Source organism: Sturnira hondurensis, unplaced genomic scaffold (assembly GCF_014824575.4).
Source record: "Sturnira hondurensis isolate 20B ecotype Veracruz unplaced genomic scaffold, ASM1482457v3 Scaffold0004152, whole genome shotgun sequence".
In the NCBI taxonomy this organism is placed as follows: domain Eukaryota; kingdom Metazoa; phylum Chordata; class Mammalia; order Chiroptera; family Phyllostomidae; genus Sturnira; species Sturnira hondurensis.
In genome coordinates, this window is record NW_028076783.1 from 4,114,729 (window position 1) to 4,137,870 (window position 23,142).

General features: G+C 42.8%; 1 protein-coding gene across 2 annotated transcripts in view; it reads right to left on the reverse strand.

Annotated features, from left to right (window-relative positions):
• Positions 1 to 23,142, reverse strand: part of GRIA1 (glutamate ionotropic receptor AMPA type subunit 1) — a 273,984-nt gene that overhangs the window by 122,866 nt on the left and 127,976 nt on the right. For both annotated transcript variants that reach the window (XM_037044847.1, XM_037044846.1), the window contains exons 3-5: positions 12,119 to 12,358; positions 9,396 to 9,580; positions 4,580 to 4,633 (exon numbers count right to left, since the gene is read on the reverse strand). In XM_037044847.1, the coding sequence (XP_036900742.1) occupies positions 4,580 to 4,633; positions 9,396 to 9,580; positions 12,119 to 12,358 (479 nt within the window). The remainder of the gene's footprint in view (positions 1 to 4,579; positions 4,634 to 9,395; positions 9,581 to 12,118; positions 12,359 to 23,142) is intronic.

Sequence of the window (23,142 nt, forward strand, 5' to 3'; positions counted from 1 at the left end):
TCAGTGTATAATGGGAAAGTTATTCAGTAGGAGTTTCAGTGTATTGCTGCAACTGTGGGCAGGACTTAGACTCAGGTGCCCAGGTGCCCAGCCCTTCTCCCAGTTCCCCATGCCCAGAGGTCACATGGCACAGTAGTGAAGATTTAGTTTGATAGTCTAGGAGAAGCCCAGCTCTGTCATTTGATAAGCTTCATAATTTTGGAAAACTCACTAATCTCTCTAACGTTCATTTCTTCATCTGAAAAACGGAGGAGATGAAGAAATCTCATTTCTTCATCTGAAAAGTGGGGGATATTTTCAACCTCAGAATACTACTGGGAAGGTTTAACAGACCACGACTTGAAGTATTTATCACAGCGTTTGGAGTGTAGTAACTATTCACTAAATTGTAGCAGTTATTGCCATTGTTATTATTGTTGTTGTTGTTGTTAGGGGCTCAAGTGGCTTGGCATCTGCTTAGCCTCGTTGTCTAATTCTCTACCCACATCACTCGGGTTTGGCGGATTTCCGAGAGCCACACTCCAGTGACTGGGTGTCTGCCTTCCTCCTCTGCTGCTTAGTCACTTAGCGTCTCTGAGCCTTAGTTCTCCGATCTAGGAAATGGGGATAATGGGGAATTCTATCTCGATTGCTTCACAGTACACGTAAACGTGTTGTGACATTCAAAACCCAGTGGTGTGAAATGGTGTCAAAATGGGAGAGATTGCTGTCATGATTGTTATAAATTCCCCCCCCCCCACTCCTGCCCAGGAAGCTACAAATGGTTCCAACTGAAAGATAACCAACACCTTCAATGTTTCTTGAATGGTTTTAATGGACCCTTTATAAATTATCAGAGGTCTGCTAGTTCTCTCTAAGAAATTTTAACTGTTCTTTTTTATTTCCATGAGACTAATCATCCATATTGATAATCTGGTCATTTCTCCCATGGCTTGAGTACTCATGTTTGCTGTCCTCATGACACCAAAACATTTAACTGTTGGCTAGCTCGAACTGTTTCCCAAACTGGACTTTGTGGGTGCCTCGTTGAGGCCTGCAGGGCCTCTGTCTTGAGAAACACTAGTTTGGTCTAAGATTTGCTGCTGATGCACCATAATGATAAGAGCTGTAATTTTGGAAGTCTCCAGCTGGTCCATGTCTGTTTCTGCCACAGCCTGAGAGCAGGGAGTGAACACAGAGTCAGGGCTGGGGTTTGGAGGAGGATGGAGAGCCAGGCCAGTTAGCTTGGCCCTCCACCAGGCTCCAGGGCCCAGTAGCTTCTTTAACAAATGATGGTGTCACTTGCCAATTTCTGCATGGTTCAAGTTCACTTTATGGACATACCCAGGCTATGAAAATATAAATTCAGGTCTAGCCTATCATGTAAAATATGAATATCCATGCAAACACATAAATTTAAGCATGCACTATGCGATATGATGTTGGATTAGATTTAGTATATGAGGTAAGAATTCCCCATCTATGCAGAACACTTCCAACTTTTCAAACGTGGTGGCATTCAGCAACATATTTGGTTTCCCCAATGACGCTGTGAGCTTGTAGAGCAGGGACTATTATTCCCTATTGACAGATAAGGAAAGGAATGTCTGGAGAGTTTCCAAGATCACAGAGGCAGCTAAGGGTGGTGTCTGAATGAAAAGCAGGGTTTTGTGTTTGTTTCTGACCCCCGTCCATAGAGTTCTCCTCCCTGCCTGTCTCCCTCCAGCCTGTCTTTGAGCAGCCCTCCAGAGCCGTTATTTGAATCCCTCCAAACAACTGGCTACTTTGAAGCTAATGTGTTCTGGCAGGTTCAGAAACAACTGTAAAATAAAAAGTGAAGCTCTTTCCTTTTGTTAAACCTTTCAAAAGCTGCCTTGGTTTCTAACTCTATAATTACACCCTAATCAGAAACATTTTGAAGGAGGGGGTCAGTTCCATGCAGGCTAATTATGTGGTGGAATTTCTAAAAATGACCATCTTATGAATTGCATTATTCCTCTGAAGGGGGAAGAAAAGCATACACCAAATACTCAACTATGTGTCAAACTGAATTAATTAGCAATTTGAAGCCTAATTATCAACTAAACTATTGGAACATGCAAGACTCTTGTATTTGGATGGTATATGGAATTTGCATCCTATTAGCTGGCAGTTGTAAGAATCGGAGAGCTCATTAGGTCAGAGAAGAATACTGAAATCCAAGGTGCTGACTTGGTGATGCAGTGACCAAGGGGTCACTTGGCAACAGATGGAGGCTGGTGATTTAATTACCTGTGGTCTTGCAGTGGCTCTGAGGCCACTGATGTGCAAGTTCTGTCTTACCCTAGACAGGTGATTTTGTATGCCGCTGCTCTGTTCTGTGTATGCTCAAGATTCTCCAGCAGCAGAGTACCTGCCTGGTCTGCATTCAGAGATGTCCTGGAACAGTAGGGTGCTGCCTGCTCACTGCACTGCTGTGCCTAGTTCTGTCACAGACTTGCTGTGTGACTCAGGCCAAGTCACACCACCTTGCTGATTCTGTTTTCCTACAAGCAAATGAGACTTCAGTGGACTTCCAAAATCCCTTCTAGCAGTAAGAATTTGGAATTCGAGGGCCATCCAGAATTTTCTTCATTACTAAATCAAAATTTTATTCTTGGACCTTTTTTTGTAATGCATAGACTCTTGGTCCCCTAAAAGTTTCTGGACAGCCACATTCTGTTTAAAATGTGAACACCCCTAAGAAAAAAATAACATTAGCCATTAAAACTAGGGTCTAAATTAACTTGTCTCAACATGACTTTTTGATTTCCAATCCTGAGCTTAAAATACTGGAACAGCCAAGTCAGGGATCAATGGAGGGGCAAAGGAGATGTACAGGGGCATGGATATGAAGATGGAGCTCAGGCCAGAAATGCCGATGGAACATTCAGGTTTAGGCAGGATGTTTTGGTCTCACTTGTAGATTCTGCACTTTGACCTTTTCCCTCCTATATACACCCAGATCCTATGCCTTTGTTCTACTAATGCCTTTTATTCCAAAAATAAGTAGAAAATATCAATTCTTTTATTCAATTAACAATTAATATTACTCATAGAAATACTCAACATGAAATAATATGACTAAAACTGAATGTGATAGAATTCCTTAAAAATTAAAAGCTAAAAATTAAACCTTAATGGAAACACAGAAAATTGCAAAGACAAATCAGGATAATAAACCAAGTTTGTAGAAAAAGCTACCATTATGGAAAACTTGATAATTGTTCTAATTGTCACATGGTAAAATTTGTTATTGATTAAAATATTTTAATTAGTATAAAACTTCATTATCAATTTGATGGGCAATGCAGATACTTTGAAAAACAATTTTGGAGTTCCTCAAAATGTTAAACATAGAGTTCCCATATAACCCAGCAATTCTACTCCTAGGTGTATAGAAAAACTTGTACACAAATGTTCATAGCTGCATTATTCATAATAGTCAAAAATGTTTATCAACTGATGAATAGACAAAATGAGGTATGGCCATTTAGTGAAATGTTATTTGGCAATAAAAAGAATAAAATGCTGATACATGCTACCATATGATGAACCTTGAGAACAATATGCTCAGTGACAGAAGCCAGTCACAAAAGACCACATATTGTATGATTCCATTTACATGCAAATGGTAGAGATAGAAGGTAGATTAGCAGGTGCTTAGGGCTGGGAGGGTCTGGAGGGCAGTGAGAGTGACAGCTGCTAGGTATTACGGTTCTTTTTTGGGTGATGAAAAAGGTTTAAAATCAGATCGTGTTGATGGTTTTGCAATTGTCTGAATGCATAAAAAAGCATTATACTGCACACTTTAAATGAACAAACTGCATGATATATAAATTACATCTCAATAAAGCTCTTTAAAAATGAATGGAAGGCAAAATAAAAATTACATTGAACTTTGGAAAAGAAGCAGCTGGAAGAATTATACTTCGTGATTAAAAGAGGTAGACAGGCAAAACATGACCCAGGAGAAATATAGTTGCCAGAAATAATACCTACAAGAGAAAACTAAAAATGGAGCATGTTACTAGATGAAATTTAATATGTGCAAAAAAATTATTTGATGAATCAAGTCTTCATAACATAGAAAATAATTGTACCTTATACAGTACATTAAAATGAAAACAAATTTTTTAAGAAAGACATCTCATCTCTGCCATGTAGAAAAGTGAATTAAAACTAAATTGAAATAATATTGTTCATGCTGAAAACTGTTTCTGGGTAAAGATTTGTCGATACTAGTATAATTATGGTTCAAATGTTTATATTTATAAACGATAATATTATCATTTGTGGTTATTTTGTCCTTATTGCCAAGGAGCAGAATTGATTAAAGCTAGAATTGTGATGACTGACGAAGCCCATTTCAGAGAGGAGAGGTTTGCCAACAATGTGCTGTGGTTTGACAAGCAGCGATGTGGAGGGAAAGGTAAACTCGGTATTGACCAAACATAGTCTTGCAGCTCCAAGTTGCCCTTTTTGCCTAAGCAGTTTCCACCAGTCAGGGACCGTGGAAGAAAACTGGAGCCCCAACCATGGAAATACCACAAGCTGAGTGCCTGCACTGTGCTCTACTCACCAGATTTGCAAGGATGTAGTGGTACCCAATGCCATTCTTCTCCAGCTTTATAATCTAAAAAAAAAAAAAAAAAAAAAAAAAAAGCAAGGGAATGGGTTCGTTAATCATATTAGCAATTAAAGCCACAACAACAATAATAATAGGAAATAACATTAATCGAGTACTAGCAGTGTACCTCACCCTGTTCTAAGTACTCCAGTGACTGTATCCCAACCACCCCATGATGGTGTCATTGGAGATGCTCGTTTTGCAAATGAGGAATTGAGGCAGAGAGAGGTAAAAGAAACTCCCTACAGTTTCCCAGCTATTAAGTGACAGATGCAGAATTTGGGATTAGTTTTGTCTGATTCCAGGGGTAAAGTACCATTATCATAACCCCAAGCACACTCCTTTCTTAAAGCCTTCCCCATGAATGGAGAATCTTCCCTCGTGGGACTCTCATGCTGTGTTGAATTCCCTGCTGCTTGAATTAGATGGGTAAATGGATGATTCCACCCCAGTTCTTGACCTTTAACTTCGTGCATGAACCATATTCAGATGCAGTTCCTTCTTTCCCCAAATTCTGTGCTTTCTTCTCTAAACCAGCTAGGTACTCAAACATTCATGGACCACTCAACCCAGAAGCTGAAAGGTAATGTCAGAATTGTCTGGTCCAACCCCTCACTGTACAGATGGGAAATCTAGGACCAGAGAGGGAAAGTGATTTGCCCGGATTCCACAGCAGTCTGGTAGTAGTATCAGGACAGGGACCTGGCTGTGGTGAGCCTTTCTGTGTGATACCTGGTTGTGGTTCATTATTAAGAGCCAGGGTCCTCAAATGTTCCTCCATCCTGAATGTGCAGAGTGTGACTAATCATTGAGGAAAGGAAAAATATTTATGGAAAGACCTACCAGAGGTTCCTTTGGGTAGCCAGACAACACCCTCCCCCCCTCAAGGAACAGCTAAGACTGCAGGCTGTGGTTCAGTCCTGACTCTGCCTGCAAGTTAACTTGATCTATGTCTTTATTTTTTAATCATCAAATTGGGGTTAGTACACCCTGCTCGGTGCCTTTTAGCCTGCACTGTTGCAAGGAGGCATAAAACATATGAGGAATACTTGGGCTCCTTTTCTAACTGAATAAATTCTCAGGGTTATTAAAATTCACATTCAGACATCTACTTAATTGGATATATGTGCGTAGCGGCTCACATTTTTTTATGTGGGGAATAATTAAATGCGAGTGTACACAATGAATGCCCTGAAACAGTGGTTAGATTTTGAAATTTCAGACCATGGAGCTCAAATACTATTGAGATGATAGTTTTATTAATAATTCTTCATTACTTTTTCATCTTCTTGTCAAATGGTTTGCTGCTCTTTCGACAATGAGATACCTTTATCAAAAACCTATTCAGATTCTAATAAACACAAAATAGCAAATGAAAGATGTTTCAAAATCCACCACATTCAGGCCATGAATAACTCTAATCTCTGCAAGATAAGATTACAGGGTGAAACATAGAAAACTAGCTGATAATTGATGACTATTGACCAATAAAAATTAGCAGTTTCAAATGGTTCAACCTAATACCAACGTTTCCACCCGTTTACTCATCTACCTGCCCAGTGGTTACCTTCCCTCCTAACTGCACAACTTTCTTAGAGAACTAAGAAAGTTGTACATAAAAAAAAAAAAGAAAGTTGTATGTAAAGGTACAATTTCACTTGGGAACATTGCTTCTGACCCCATTCCTTCAAAGTTCATTTCCACTGGATGGCCTGAATTCACATTCTTTGTGTCTGGAATGCTTTTTCCTCTCTCTCTGGTTATTCATAACGTTTATGGCTGAGCTCTCATCCAAACTACTCTGTGAAACTTCTATGATTAATTAATCCAATTAGCAAATATTTTATAGAACTTGAACTAAATGCCAAGCATCATGCTATGAACAATTGAGGCAAGGTCCCCATGCCCTCATTGAGCTGAGCTGACATTTTAATATGGAGCCTGGTGGTAAATATATAAACAGGTAAACAAACAAGATTTAACAGGTGAGAAGCACTATAAAGACAGTGAAACAGGGTGATGTGATGGATGGCCTGGTCCTGGTCTCTCTCATCTCTAAGTCATTCTGAACTTAATGAATACATTACTCTGTATAATTTGGTGTCTCATATATTGGTAAAACATTATATTCTAGTACTTTTTCTCTGATCATACACCTTCACTGCCTTTGCACTGTTTACAGGATGAACCCCTGCCAATGGCTACCAGTAGATATCCAGACCCATTTCATATTTGGGATCTTTTAGAGCCTTCATTGATTCCCTATTCTTTACACGCACTCAAAAAGTATTTATGGAGTGCCTGCTAGTGCTAAACACTATTCAAGGCAATGTGGATACAGCAGGGAAGAAAACAAAACAAAAATCCCTGCCCTTGTTGACTTACCTTCTAGATGGGGAGCTGGAGACAGAAATAGGCAATTGATTTTCTGTTTGGAATTTGGAATCACTGTCTCCTTCCTTAAGCAGAACACTTATATTAGACCTAAAAGATCCCAATTCCGGAGTGTTTTGATAGTGTAGAATGATGCCAAGATATCAGACTGCAAGTCAGGAGGTATAAATTTGAGACTCATGGTTGTCACTAACCAGTTGTCTGAACCATGACACATCATTCACCCAATGTGACATTATCCCACCCATAAAATGTGGAATGCAGTTGGTAGATTAAAGGATCTACAGGCCCTTTCAGCTGTTTGGCCTTACCTTCCAGAATACAGGAACTCAGCAATTAAAAAAGTGGATGTACTATAGTATGCAAACAAGTCACGTCCTTCAAAACACAGTTTGTCCTTTGGCCAAGGAGGTAGCAAAGCTGAAAAGTTGCATTTTTAAGAAGCTGGGTTCTGCAGGCAGACCATGCTGGGTTTGACTTCCTGCTTTTCTTCTGTTAGCTGTGAGTCCTTGGGCAAATGTAATCTCTTGTTCCCCCATTTATAAACCAGGGGAACTGATAGAAACTGTTTTATAGAGTTAGTGTGAGGGTGAAGTGAGGTTACACACAAAAAGGGCTTGGCATAGTGAGTGTCCTGTACATGGCGAGCACTCAGAAAGAGTACCACTGACTGTCACCTTTATATGGAATGAGAGAGGAAAAGTCCTCAGTCTACTAAGAATCCCTAATTATCCTTCAGCACTTTCTCTACTTCTGTCTCATCTAATCTTTTATCAGCTTTGTAGAACAGGGACCTTCATTCCTACTTTACAGGTGAGGCCACTTGTAAAATGCCCAAAGAGTGAGTGTTACAAGAAGACAGGACTAGTTGGCAGTATAAACAGCAAAAATAGGTAAAGTTTATATGCATCACTTTCTGTGAGGCAGGCTCTGTTGTGAACGCCTCACATGCATAGAGCCTTTTAATGCATGGGAGCCCCCTTAAGGAAACTGTGATTAGTATACCCACTTCACAGAGCAGGCACCTGAGATGTAGAAAGGTTGAAAACTTGGCCCAGTGTCACTGAGCTAGTAAATATTAGAGCCAGGGTTAGAGTCTCAGCCACTCTGGCTCCAGGGCCTCTGCTCTTAACCATCACTCAGACTGCCTCCTTGAACTGCAATTCAAACCCCTCGCTCCAGCACAGAGAACTCCTGTCTCAATGGAAACAATGCTTTTTATTTTTTTATTTTTATTTTTTTTTTGCTGGTATCTCTTTCTCAGAGGGGGAGGTAAGACCAACACTTTGTGAAGTGGAGCACAGAGTTAAGGCCTTCAAGAATCACTGACTTTCCGAATCCCTCCTGTTCTATTGCTGAGACCTCTGAGTGATTGCTGAGCTGGTGTTTGAGATTCCCTGTGGAGGCAGCAGGGTTCTTGAGGGCCATTAACAAGTTTTGTCATATTGTCAAGTGTCTAAAACTAGTATTTTTGATCACATAGCACTGTTCAAAATGTTTGCAGAATATATTTCCTTGCTAGCTCATCTGAATGTACATATATCACTCTATTTTTTGGACTGTAAGAAACACCTAGGTTTTAGAGGAGGAAAATAGGAAAAAGGCATTTCATAGCAAAACATGTAGTCAAATATTTAATAACATAAATAATATAACATTTCACCAATGTAAATGTAAACAGAACTCAACAGCAGCATTAACAACAATTATTCCTCCCAAATTTGCAAGGGGTGTGTGTCTCATAGTCCAAAAAATATGGTGTATAAAAAGACAGCTACACCAAGGCCTGCTGCTTCTGTGAGGAGCATGTGCTTAGTTCTGAACCAGAGGAACCGTGGCTTAAAGAGAACTCTGGCTGCCGGCTGTTGGGGTTGCAGTGCCCTTTCACAGAATGTGCAGCCAATCGACTTCTTAGACACAGGAGAGTGTTCAAGGAAACAGTAGACAGGGAGGTGTCTGCTGCCTCTTTGGACTCTGAAAGCAAGTCAATGGATCACATGAGTGAGACGCCAAATGCTGGATCCATGGGTGACAGAGCCTAGGAAGCTAGCTCTACAGGCTGTGTCCCTAATGTGATAGCCCTTCACAAACCCCCAACTGCAGTGTGATTTGCTTTTTAACGATAAAGGGAAACACTGGAAGTAAGATTTTGTTCAGCTGATCTGAGAACTGTTTGAGGCCCTATGTGAAGGCTCCCGTTGTGCATACTATTTCATAAAATTTCAGAATTAAAGTTTATGAATTATAGATGTGAGGAGAAAGGCATCTGGCCTCTAGTCAAGACCTCTCTTTGTGACACCCTAGGCAATGGGTCACCCAGGTCCCTCTGGAACCATCTCCCACACCCACCCCGAGCCTTTGCAGGGTTCACTACCTGGCCCAAGATAGCATTGAGGCGTTCCGATTCACAGTCCACCACCACCAGGCGCTCCTTCTTCTTCTCCAGGTCCTGAAAGAGCAGCCTGTACCCCTCTTCCGTGGTTGTCAAAATGTTGACTGCTGTCACCTGCCAGTTCTTCTCAGCAGCTGTGTCCAGGACTTTCTGCAGGACGGACAAACCTGGAGGTTGGGTGAACAGGACATGGAAGTGGCAGTCAGGATACATAGATATTTAGTAACTGCTTATTGAATGTGTCAGCCTGAGAGCTTAACAGTGTTTAATAACTGTCAGTCACATTCATGAATGTTCAGTGTATCTCAGTACCTAGTACTTTGTCTCTCACATAGTTGGTATTCAATGTGTACTGAATACCAACTGTGTACTGAACTCAAGTACTATATATTAATTTGTAGCTAAATGATAGAGGAGCTCATTACTCAATGCTCCTTGGTTTCATCTTTGAGACATAGATTGTTTACTAGGTTCCTACTTGTACTATAACAAATTATTACAAATTCAGTGGCTTAAAACAGCACAAACACTGTGTAAGATGATAAACACACATTTATCATCTTATACTGCTTGAGGTCTGATGTTTGAAATGTGTCTTCCTGGGCTAAAACCAAGGTGTCAGCGTGGCTGTGTTGCTTTGTAGAGGCTCTAGGAGAGAAAAGTTTCTTGTCTTTCCAGCATTTACAGGCTGCCTGCATTTTTTGGCTTATGGCCCCTTTCCTCTTCAGAACTGCAGCGACTGGACTAGTCTTTTTCATTTCACACTGTGACTCTGACTTCTCTGCCTCCAACTTCTACATTTAAGGACCCTGGTCATTACATTGGACCCAGAAAAATAATCCAGGGTAATCTCTTTATTTTAAGGTCAGTTGATTAGCAAGCTTAATTTCATCTGCAACCTTAATCCCTTTTGCTATTTAATAAAACATATTCACAGGTTCCATGAATGAGGACATGACATCTTTGAGCAATAGCGTTGTTATTCTGCCTATGTCAGATGGTTATTTCTCTCTTACATTATTAGTCAGTCTTTTGTGTATATATTATTTCTGTCTCCCAGTAATCCTGCTAATCCCTTCCACAGTGACCAATAAGGTGCCTGGCCTCAAGCTTTATTTTTAGATTGATTGTATTATGCCTTCCTTTCTTTGTTTATTTTTTCGTACAAATTGTTTCAGTATGGTACTAAAAGTTTGTTACCTGTCTGGCACTGTTTTTGCTAGCTTTCCTGCCTCTGATTCACTTAATCCTATAAGGTAGTTACCATTATGATTCCTGGTTCACAAAGGTGGAAACTGAAGCTCAGAGATGGAATCATTTGACCAAGGTCACACAGCTAGTGAGAGTTCTGAGACAGGCAAAGCCCTTTTAAGATGTGGGGGCTGCTGCCCACCCCAGAGATGATCCTTTATAATCTAAGTTACATTTTTCCAGCTTTGCCACTGCCACAGTTCAAGTTTCTATGTCGCCAAGCCCTTGAGAAGGTGATCCTCACAAGGACTGCTGTCTAAGAAGGAAAATCACCAAACTAAGGAGAGGAAAGAAAAATCTAATAGAACGTTTCTGGTCTCTCCTCTTGGCTCCTTCTCATCTGAATAATGTCTGCCGAACTCTTCTTGAAAAGCCATTTCACAAGCCCCTCTCCTACTCAAAGGTCTTCTAAGCCTCCCTACATTTGCCCTTTATAAGAGAGTCCCTACAGGCAATCTCCTATAAAACCTCCCTTTAGCTTGGGGAGAAAACTCCTCTGCCTCAGTTTCCAGATCTTGCATGACCCGTTTATTTATTTATACCTATAATAACTCAGTTGAGCGTACAAGGGGGAGGTAGGACAGTATAATGCTACCACCATAGGAATTAGGAAAAAGAGCAGAATTCTCATTTAAGGAACAAAGACTAGAGAAAGGGATGGTTGAGCAGGCTCTGAAAGGGAGGAAGGATTTGCATATGTAGATTTGAGAACGGAAGTGCATTCCAAAAAATGGGAGCAGCATGAGTAAAGAAGCAGAGAAGAAAACAGGATAGGAATCATTAGGAGAATATGATGTAAAATTCAAAATTTAGGTGGAGGCAGAACTATAAAGGCTTGGGACGGTGCATAATGATGATGGTGACGGTGAACATAGCAGCGAACTTATATACAGAGGACTCTGGGTATTGTGTTTATTCTAGACGCTGACAAGAACTGTGCAGCCATTATCTCACTCAATCCCCACATCAACTTTATGAGGTAGAGATTGGTTTGGTCTTCATGGAAGAGATGAGGAAATGAAGGCATAGAGGATTTTATTCCCACTACACAAGTGGTTGAACCAAGACAAAGAGTGCTTGCCCGGAATCAAACAGCTGGGGAGAACCTAGAATTCAATCCAGTCACTGCCTGACTCCAGTGTTTATGCTCCTGAGAACTTTGCCGAGAGCCATAAGGCACTCGACTGAGGTCCTTGGACTTGAAGTTTGGACTCAGGAGCCATGGAAACTTGGTGAGCTGTAGAGAGACACATGGTACTTAAGAGGGTTACTCTTGGAAAGGATGAGTTCTCGTGAGTTAGAGATTAGCCACTGAAAAATCAGCCTGTCGAAATAAAGCATTTCTGGTTCATTTCCCTACGCTTCTCAAGGAGGCAGAAGGCATCACTTTTTCTTCCTGCTGGAAGTTTCCTCTCCAGCTTTCAACAGTCTCTCTCTCCTAGCCTCTGGCTTACCCCGGTCAGCATCATAAATGTAGACGAATTTCTGCCACTTGTAATGGTCGATAATACTGATGAGGGCGTCCTGCAGCTCAGGGCGCAGCTGAAGGACAAACTGGTTGGATGTGTCAACGGGAAAGCTCGGCGTAATGAAGCAGACGTGGAGGGCCCCACAGAAGGAGGTCAGCATGTTGACGGTCCTCCGTTCATAAAACCCAAAGATGGCATAGACTCCTTTGGAGAACTGGGAACAGACTGGAAGAGAAGAGAAGGATTAACGGATAGAAGATGTTGCAAATAAGCTGTCAGGGGGCTCCCAAATGAATCCACCTACTAGTGCATTCATCCAACCCATCATCTAGCCCTCCACCCATCCAATCAACCGATCTATCCATCCATCCTTTCAGCCTACTAATCTATCCAGTTGTGCATCCATTCTACCCACCTATGCATCCCTCTCATCCATTCATCTCTCCAACTCAGACATCTGTCTATCTAATTCAGTGTTTGTTAGGTGTCAGTTCCATGGCACATACTGTCATGGTTATTAATTATAAATGTGTACAAAGTATTTTCATATGTTCTCTCACTTTATGTCTGCAACTACCTTGTTGAGGTAGGAAAATTATGACTGGGTCATCTTTTAAAGGGGAAAACCAGGGACCAAAAACTTAATGAACACGTCGAAGGTAGCACAGCTAGGACACATGTGAGTTGGGGAGATATCCTGACCTCAATCCAGTAATCTTTCCATGACACTACCCATCGCTTTGAGCAAAGCATAAAAAGATGCTATAGGAAGAAAGAGGTCTGCCAGCTTGCAGCTGATTCATGTTTAAAAAAACAAATGTTGATTTTCCCAGCCTACTCTTAGCTTTTGGTGTACATTTCTCTGCTGATATTCACTTTGTGTGTGTTACATCCTGCTAGCTGATTTTTCAGGCCCCCTAGTGTATCAGCCATAGTAATAGTTTAGCTCTGTGAAGATCTCCACAGGAGGCATTTTGTAAGGTCCCAGTGCAGTTACCAATTCTGGTTTGTGTTGGTTACACTGCTAGTTAGACTATAATTCAGAAAAAGAGGTCATAAGGCCAAATTCCAGGTCAGTTGGCTACTAGACTTTTTTTTTTTTGCAAAAAGAAGTTAACTTTATTAAAATAAACAACTTCTATGATTAATAGGCTCACTAGAAAATAAGACAAATTCCTAGTGTGGAGCAAATGATACACATTAGGAGAATGTGGAGCTGAAGCCGGAGTTGAGAACCATGCGGAGTAAGCAAGCGTGGGAGGCAAGGTCGGGGGACAAATGCCCCCGCCAGTCCCGAGATGAGAAACTCAGCCTTGGGTCCTTGGTAAAGCTGAAGAGCTGATTCTGCGATGTCTGTATTCAGTTAGGCCCTTCCCAGGAAACTAATATTGCAAACCCATTTTTAACCAAATGTATGATTGTTCTATCTTTTTCTTTCTTTTTGAAATTAAATTTATTGGGATAACATTGGTTAACAGCACTGTACACTCTTCACGCGTCCGACGTGATTTGACATTTGTGTATCGTGTGCTCCTCACCTGGAGTCTTGTTTCCCTTCATTACGTATATTGGAGCCACTTTGCCCTCCCCCCGCCCCCCCCAACACGCTTTCTCCTCCGAAGTTTAGCATCATTCTGCTGCTAACCTTCATTTTAATGTATAATACAAAATGAAAGTTCACAAATCTCACCTCCTTGAATAGGCTTTCCTTTACTATCTCTCCTAAATGGTGACTCTACCCTCACCTACCTCCCCATAACTATCACGTCACCCTGTCTTATTTCTCATACTTTAATTATCGTTTACAATCATTTTCTTTACTTGCATATACCTATGTGGCTTGGCTCAATATTAACTTCCTGAAAACAGGAATCTCAATGGCCTCAAAGCCAGGATAGCGCCTAGGGCAGGGTGGGTGGGGAATCAGTGTTTGTTGGATGGACGGGCGGCGGATGCTGGAGGGGAGGCTCACGGGGCTCACAGGGGTGAGTGAGGAGGAGCTGAACCCGACTGAGGTGGCTGTGGGGCCGTCCTGGACTTACTGCTCCTTCGATGGAGCTGTTTATGCTTTGCCACTCATGCTATTTTCTCTTTCACCCAATAAGGACGCTCTATCTACTTACAGCAGACAACAGGCATGGTCATTAAATGTCTACTATAATTGCCAGAATCAAGATTTCCATAAATATGGATTTTTCTACCAGGAAGCATACACTGTATATTATTCTGCCCATGTTAAATATAGATTTGTCAAAAAGCACAATGTATCTTACTGGGTGAGTGAATATAGGGAGCACAGAAACCCTCTAAAATGTTATCACATACTCCCTTTGGTATTTTTAGGATCTCTTCTCCCCTTGCAGCAGGAATATCATCCTGTGGGATATAAATCTTATGTTCTGGATCTACCCCCTTGTGCCGTCTACATTGTCTCACGGCTTAGAAAGGGCTCTGGGGGCCTCATGGCCGGTGCTTCTTGCGAGAACTTCAGAGGTAGAGGCAGGAAGGATGAGGTGGGGCGGAAGACATGAGAGCAAGTGGACGTGATCAAATCTTTGACACAAGAGGCTGGGATATTCTCCCCTCCACTCATCTCCCTAGTTTTCCTTTTTACAGATCTCTCTTCCCTTAAACCAAGTTCTTTACCCTGATTTTAAGGCTAAATGGGTACATTTACCCACTGCTTCCTAACAGAGCATGGCTGGGAGGTAGGTGGGTAGCCTGGCCTAGATATACTCCAGTGCACTCTGGCTCCCAGAGCCGCTGAGCATCTGACCCTCAATCTTGCTCCTCATTTCAGCTAAGCCTGAGCAGAGAGAGAGACAGACAGACAGGGACAGAAAGACAGAGAGACAGAGAGAGGTACTGACTCCGTAGATCTAAGGCCTATGGGAGAATACAGTCATTGATTACATGTTGAAAAATATAATTGGTAGTTAGTTGTAAGGCTTTTCTTTGAATCTGTCACAATAAACATTCAATCTGAAGAGATGGCATGATCTTGTAGAAAAAGTACTAAATACGATGCCACACGTTGGGAGGATCCTCTTTCTGGTTTTGTCACAACACAATACATACATGACCTTGAGCAAATCCCACTCTCCCTGGGCCTCAATTTTCTCATGTATGAAAAGATGGTTTGGGCTGCACAATATTTAACATCTCTTCAGGCCCCAACATTCTAGACTCTAGTCGAATCAATTGAAACATGTTTACTGATTGGCAACACTTTAGTTATTTGCTGGTCAAACTTTGAGCAACTTCCAGTGTGCATTTTCAAACCTAGAAACCAGATAAAGACTGTGAGATCTTGGATCTGACTGTAACAGAATTCTAGCACTAAATGCAAGTGCATTCAGAGTCTCAAGTTTTATTCAAGATGCACTTTTTAACCCGCTGTGTGATTTAGTTACCTAGTAGAAAGTAGATGAGAGGCGGCAAATCAGAAAGGGGGCTAGAGGTGGAGACTGTATTGTTCAGTACAACAAGCAGGAGAGCAGAAATGGGACCGTTCAAAGGCATTTGAACTCACTGTGCACTGGGCTCGTCGAAGACTCCCACACTGATGTGGAGTCAGAGCAGATCAGCCTGTGTGCGGCTCCTTCCAGTTAAGACCACGATGCTGCAGAGCATGCCTCTCAGAGTAATCATTAAGAGCTGACATTTGAGCCCTTACAAAGTGCCAGACACTGCCAATGCAAGAACAATGCAAGAACACGCCCTTGCATTAACTCCCTTCACCCTGTAGGTAGGTTACAAACCAGGAAAGTGAGGCCCAAGAGCAGAGCAAGGTAATGCTAAGAGCTGAACTCCAGCAGTCTGACTGCAGGGCCTGAGCCCCTCACCTCCGTGAGAAGCCACTCTTCCCTCCCTCCACAGCGTTGGGAGGACACAGTTTTGGCACATGGGTGGCTTTGGTTTCTAGAAAATCCTCTCATGTATTGATAGCACACTGCCTTCCCTTAATAATGCCAGAAAGAGAAGCGTTACTGCATTAGGGCCTTTGGATATTAAAACAGAACAAAACTGAGTGGTGTGCTTGATGCCTCTGCTGGGGATCATAAAGACATATGTACCACATCTATTCTCCTATTGGTCCATCTCTCTATTTGTCCACTCATCCATCTGCCTGGTGACATCTAGCATCTACCCCTCCTTAGGCATTAAAGGTACAGTGGCAAACCAGGCAGGTCACACTCTCTAGGACTGTACTTTGGCAGTGGGAGAGGCAGACAGCTGGTCATGCAGTCACACTTCAGTGTAAGTGCTGTGGTAGGGATGAGGTCAGGGCTCAGGCAGGGACACCGAACATCAACCTTCGGGAAGCTCAAAGAAGTCTTCCAAGAGGGTATGCCAGCTTTGACACTGACAGATAAGCAGGAACCAGCCAGCAGAAGGGGGTATGGGGCAACTCCCGTGCATAAAGGGTGTTTCAGGTAGAAGAAGCAGTGCCAGCAAAGACTAGCAGGCAAAGAAAAGACAGCACATTCAGGGAAACCTGCTAGAGTGTCAGATGCTAAAGTCCCTGCCTCCAAGAGATTCTGTAGCAGAATGTGTCCAAAAAATCAGAGCAAGTCAAAAACAAGGCCAGGAATTCCCTCTCTGGGAGGCAGGAGGGCAGAGGCTGCTGAGGGCAGGAAAACCCACACCCCCCCCCCCCCACACACACTGTGAGGCGTGGGTTGTCCCATCTCCTCCCTGGTTCACTTAGACCTCTTCTTTGATCATCGCTTGTAGTTAAGGCAGCACCCACTTAGTTTCAATAAATCTCCCAGCCCTGGGTGCTGGGCCTGACAGCTCTCTCCCGGGCAGGGAAGTCCTGGTGTTAGCAACTCCCTTTTTATTATCTCTTCATTTAAGGCCATGCACTCTGCACACAGATGTTTCTCTGTGGCTCCTGGCTCAGTCCCTGGGTATGGGGCGGCCTGGCTGTACATAGTGGATAATGAGGTGATTGATAGGACAACTTCATTTGGGGAAGGGAGATAGGAAGTGTGGGGGTGGTTAGGAGGACTTTTAGGCCCATATACCCTTCCTCGAATAATTGTATCCTTGTGGGTGAGAATGACCTTCTTGATCTGGCTCTAACTTTGTGACATCAAATTGCTTTATTGCTGTCACTCAGAGGACAATAAATGTTCCCCTCCATCCCTTGACACTCTCTTGCAACCAAGATCTAATACTGACATGCAGTGAATTATAACAGATATAAATTGTCCCCATCCCTTCTAAACAGCATCATGGTTATTTAGAATTCTGAGACCTGTCCAGGGCTTCCCTGCCATTTACTAGGTAAATCTTATCAGTAATTTGTTAAATTCAAAAAACATTGCTTGAGCACCAGACACTAGCATTGCCACAAAATTGGGATGGGTTGGTGACCCATGACACAGAGCTGTGACCCATGACACAGAGCTGATGCAGATTCAGGAAGTTGTACATCAAGGGAAAGAGGGTGTTTTGAGAGGGTAATAAGGGGTTAACTATACAATAAATGATCTTTAGTGTGATTACAGCCAGTGTTTACCGAGCACTCACCACAGCCAGACACGATGCCAAGCACCTTGTGTTCACATCCAGGTAGAAGGACAAAGGCAGTGAGGGCCAAGACAAGGGGGCAGTGGAGAAATGCCAGAAAGGCCACTGTGGCTGGAGGAGGGGATGAGGGTGCACACCTTGCCAGAGAGGGAGCAGTTACGTGTGTCACGGTCAGTGTTGCATTTCACTTTGGCTTTGGACTCAGCTCAGCTTTCCTGGGCCTTTCTCCACCCTGGCCTGGACCCAGCTGGGACCCAGCAGCAAAGGGAGATGCAGTAGAGGAGCCATCCTCTCCTGCTCGGCTTTGTGCACTTATTGTGAAACACGACTGCCAGGCACTGAAAGCCAACACGATGCGATGCTGCGTGTGAAGCTGAGAGTCAGATTAAGGCTGGGCTTCCTGGTCCTGGAATTAGACTCATCTCATGGGCTGACACACAAAACCAGGGGCAGCGGAGGACAAACAGACAGGTAGATTGTAAGTTCTACTGCATACCTCTTCAAGTGCCTGGCATGGGTCTGGAAAAGTGAATTCCAAGAAGCTAATCTGGGGTCTTCTGGGCGGCATTTCCCCCATCTGGACAGTGGAGTTTATACTAAATTAATGCTTTTCAAACTTTAATTTTGTGTGTATGTGTGAACTACCTCTAATAAAACTTTTATACTCATTGGGGATGTACAGTTCTACAGATAGAAGTTTTCTTTTTTTTCTCCCCATCTTCTACCCACCTACTCATCCATCCATCTGACATATGTTAACTGAGCAGCAGATGGTACCAGGTGCTAACACTGGATGACAGGTCCCTGCTATCTTGGAGCTTAGGTTTGAGAGATGGGAGAGAGATGATAGACAAACTAAAAACCATCTTGGATGCTGTGTTGTGAGAAAATAAATGGGGTGATGTGAAAGAGATGGGTAGGGCTACTTTAGACAAGGTCGTCAGGGAGACCCCCTCTGTGGCACTAACATTTGAGCTGAGAAATGAACCGTAAGAAGCAAAGGGTAAGGGAAACAGTTTCAGGCAGAAGAAACAAAGTACAGAGGTTCTTAACCAGGTGCAGGAAAAGATTGGTGAGCTCAAGAAACAGGAAGAAGGCCAGTGTGGACATAGTAGAAGAAAGAAAAAAAGCAGTAATGATGGAGGTGGAGAAAAACGTATACTACTCTGAGTGTGTAGGGTGTCTGGGGGTATCCTGGGTTTGCTTGGAGCTCTAGAACATTATCTTGGTCTAAAAAGGTCAGTACGGGCTGATCTTACTGAACCTTTTGGCTCTAATATGTGGTGGCTCAAGTTGATGGAGGGAAGACAGAGTGGAGGGGAAGGTTTCTGACCAACTAAATTGAAAAATGGGGAAGGAAACATCTTCCGACCTATGTGCAATGGGACTACCAACATGGGACAGTCAGTGAGTTCACTGGGTTCTAGGTGGGTGCTGCTTGTTCCTCAGATGTTTCTAAGCTTGCTCTAGGCTCAGGGCTTTTGACTAATGCTCTTGCTTCAGCCTGCACAGACCTCCTGTCTCTTCTCCAAATCCTTTCCACTCTTTCAAGGTTCAGCTCAAATGCCACCTCCTCTATGAAGATCTTATCCCTCCCCATCACCAGTTGTAGTCTGACAGTCTCTATTCTTTTAGATGCCCACAGAAATTTGTGCCTCATCAATTTTTACCTAGTACTCATGCTTTATTAATTTTAGTTCTTTGGCTTCAGGAAAGAAATCAAAGGGGCTGACTTAAGACACTAAGAAGTTTGTTAGAAAGATATGAGGGACCTCCAGTTTTTTTTTTTAAAGGATCTTAGAGAAAACAGGGATTATGACAGCTCTATGTGCCAAGATTTCACAGACAGCCTCTTCAGAGTGTCACCATTGCTCTAGCCAATTTGTGATAACTGCTCCATAGAGCTCCAGGCTGGCATTGCTTGGGGCATGGTTCACCCCTTGGTCAAGGGAAGGTGGAGCAAGTGTCTTCCTAAGATTAGATAACGGTCTTACTAAAATAGCAGCCAAATAAAATACAATAAAATAAAGGTGCTATAAACAGGGAGGGATGAATACTGAATATATCAAACTAACAGACGTCCACTACATTTCTTTTTGCTAGTATTTTATAATACAAGTCAAAGTCCAAGACTATCTTGGAAGCTCCATAAAGGTCACATACATCAAAACAGTTTAAGTTAGGATCTGTGTATAATTCAGTCATTGTTGCCTGCCTGCTATGGGTCAGACCCGGTGGCAGAGAGTGGTGGATGAGACAGATGATACTTCTACTCTCAAAAAGCTTATGTTATTCTTTACAATTCCTAGAGGGCATCGTACATTGACTGCACAATAACTTTGGTACAGGTAAATCGTTTGGCTAATATTAATCAGTTGATACTAGTTTTGACAATTGACTTCTTCTTGCTTCCAGTGCTTTTCTTGAGTTAGATGGACTTATTATTTTTTACTCATATCATCAAGAGACTTTTTGTGTATTTATATCTTTTCACCTGCAATTGAGGTTTATACACTTCCTTGAAGTTAGAAACCCTCTGATTCTATCATTTTTTTTCTTGGTAGGTACAGTGTGCAGAACCCCATACAGAGCTGAGTAGGAAATAGACATAAATGCTTGGTGATGTTACTTGTTTCACAGTCTTTTACATTAGACTGACCACTGAGCATCCATGGGTTTGGGGGTGTACATACCCCAACCCTGCCACTGTGCTTCAACTCTGTCATTCCCTGTTACCTTAGACCAACAGAGTGTGAGAGCCGTGCTCACAGGCTGACGTCTGAAACCCAGCCAACCTTACAGCATCCCACCCATAGCACCCAGTCTCCTTAGCCATTGCTCCCTAGGCAGAAAAGTGTGAGTCCCACTACATAGCTCAACCCTTAGAATGTTGAATGGATTAAAACAAGGGCATTTTCACCCTGTATAGCAAACTGCTTATCACTATGTACCAATGTGCTGTTATGGGAAGAGGATCCTTTGGAGACATTTCCTGTAATGACACTTGTGTACATGGGTGTGCTCTCCTCCTTGGCTTATCACCGAGCCCAAGGGCAATGGTAGGATGGTAGATTGTCAGTGCTGAAAGGTACCTGGTCTTCAGGGCCCATTGGCTTGAAAAAAAGACTTCTGATGGCTGTCTGACCAGCTCCACATAAAGTCTATTTAATTTACAGGTGCTTGGAATATAGCAAAACACAGTGTCCAGGGTATCATTGGCCTCCTATCTCACATGATGTCAACATGCTGGAGGCTTCCTATCACCTATCTATTTGGGTGGTTGGCACTACTTGGAAAAATGCTATTATTCTTATTATGTATTGTTATAGTCATATACCATTTGAATGTTTACTATGGGCCAGATCTGGGTCCAGGCACTTCATGTGCATTTTATCATTTGCTTCTTTCAACAGAAAGAACCAATTTTTTTTTATTTCATGCAAGAGGAAGCTGAAGTTCAGGGGGAGTAATTAATCTTCCACAAGGCATTCATGCGGTAAGCAATAGGGCTGGGATGAGACTCCAGGTCTGTCTTACTCCATGGCATGTGCCCTGAGCTGTTGGGCCCCATCCCCTGAAGGTCTGTCAGCCGAAACCTGAGTGTGCGTTCCCTGGATAGTAATGCCAGCCAACACCGAGCACTTAATGTGCCTGGTCTTATGCTGAGTATTACTAATTTAATAGTATGAGGTGTGGATACAGTTATTATCCCCATTTTATAGAGAGAAAACTGAGGCTAATTAACGTGACCAAGGTCACATGGGCGTTAAGTAAAAGATTCCGAATAGAAACAGAGGCATTCTAACTTCAGAGCCATTGCCAGGTGTCTGCAAACTTCCTGCAAAGGGCCAAATAGTAAATACCTTCGGCTTTGTGGGCATATGGTCTCTGTCAGAACTTGTCAGTGTTGCTTGTGTAGCACAAAAGCAGGCAAAGATAATATGTAAACAAATGAGTGTGAAACTTGAATTATAGTATGAGACCTCATTTATAGACAAAGGCATTGGAGTTGGATTTGGCCTGTGGGCTGTAGTTTGCCACTCTTACTCTATGCTACTTTGCTATTGGGTAGCAAGTAGGATCAAATGCTTGCACTTTGGGAGGGGTAATAATAACTCACAGTGTAAATACATGGTTTTCAAATTTCTCATATCCATTTTCTCTTATGAATACCGGTAAAGTAAGTAGGTAGGGCAGGAATGATGACCCTTGAGCCCATGTATAAAAAAGGAACCAAGGATCATGCAGCTGGGGAATGCTGGCGACAAGTGTGGCTCCATCTTCCTTTCTCACGTCCTGTGGTTTTTCTGTGGTGACTCTGGTTATTGGTCATTCACACTCTGGGGAGGTCAGAGGGAAGGAACCCTAAGAGAGTCAAAGTCAATTGATGGTGTCTCAGTTTGACTGAAGGATACTGCTTGCTGGCTTCTATGCAAGAGCCAGTGGGACCTTGAAGTTCACAGACAGACTCCAAGTGAAGTTTGGACACACAGAGAGCTATATGGCAAGTAGGTGGGGTGCTTCCTCTCCTATGCACTGGCCAGCTTCATTCTAGAGGACCCTGGAACATGGCCTTAGAGCTAAAAGCTCCTCTGCCGTGATAGCAGGGGAGACCCCAAGGCTGAGGGTGCAGGTGCTTTCAGAGGTTCTTTAAAAAGTGGCTATGTATCAGGGGACTCACAAGATTGTAGCTGGACCCTTTAAGGCCAAGGCTGAGCCACATGTGGGGCCTTAGTCAGGAGTGCTGGGTCAGGGGCTCAGTCTGGGGTTGGGGTCCAGAGCTCTGTTTGGATGAGATCAGGACTTGGATTTGAGACTGAGGTCAGGCTCATTGTTAGGTTGGGTTCCAGGGCCAAGAAGAAGGCTCCAGTTCAGGGTTGGGGTGAGTGCTCACTCAGCCTCTTTCAGGTACAGGAGGCATGGTTCTCTGAAAAGCTCATGTAGGGACTACATCTGCTTAGCTCGGTCTTCTGTGTAGCCTTTGGCAACTGGTACACTAACCAGCCACAGCAGAATGAATAAACACAAAGACACTAGCCAAAAGGAAGAGAGTGGTGGGAGAGATCGGCCCTTAGCTTCCTCTGTTTCTTGGCCCAGCCCCTAGCCCCCAGCCTGTTTCCACCCACCATAAAGCTCCTCTCGCTGGTTCAGGAACGGACCATCACTGCAATAAAAGTACTGGGTAAATCACTTATGAAATGAAGCCAGTCTTACTTGGCTATCTTATTTCTGTTCACTGGGTGGGTGAGAGGAAATAAATTTGTTTCTTATTTGCTGTTCTTTCCTTATGAAAATCTGACATATAAATGGATTTTCCTAAGCCAAGCAGGAAGATTACAGTGCATGGTAGACCTATCAACTTGATTGGCATTTGTCAATGAATGCAAAGTTTTACCAAGATCTGCAGCTGACAGCCTGAGGGTACCATAAATCAGTAGAATTAATTTTCCAGCTACGATGTGTCTGCTGAA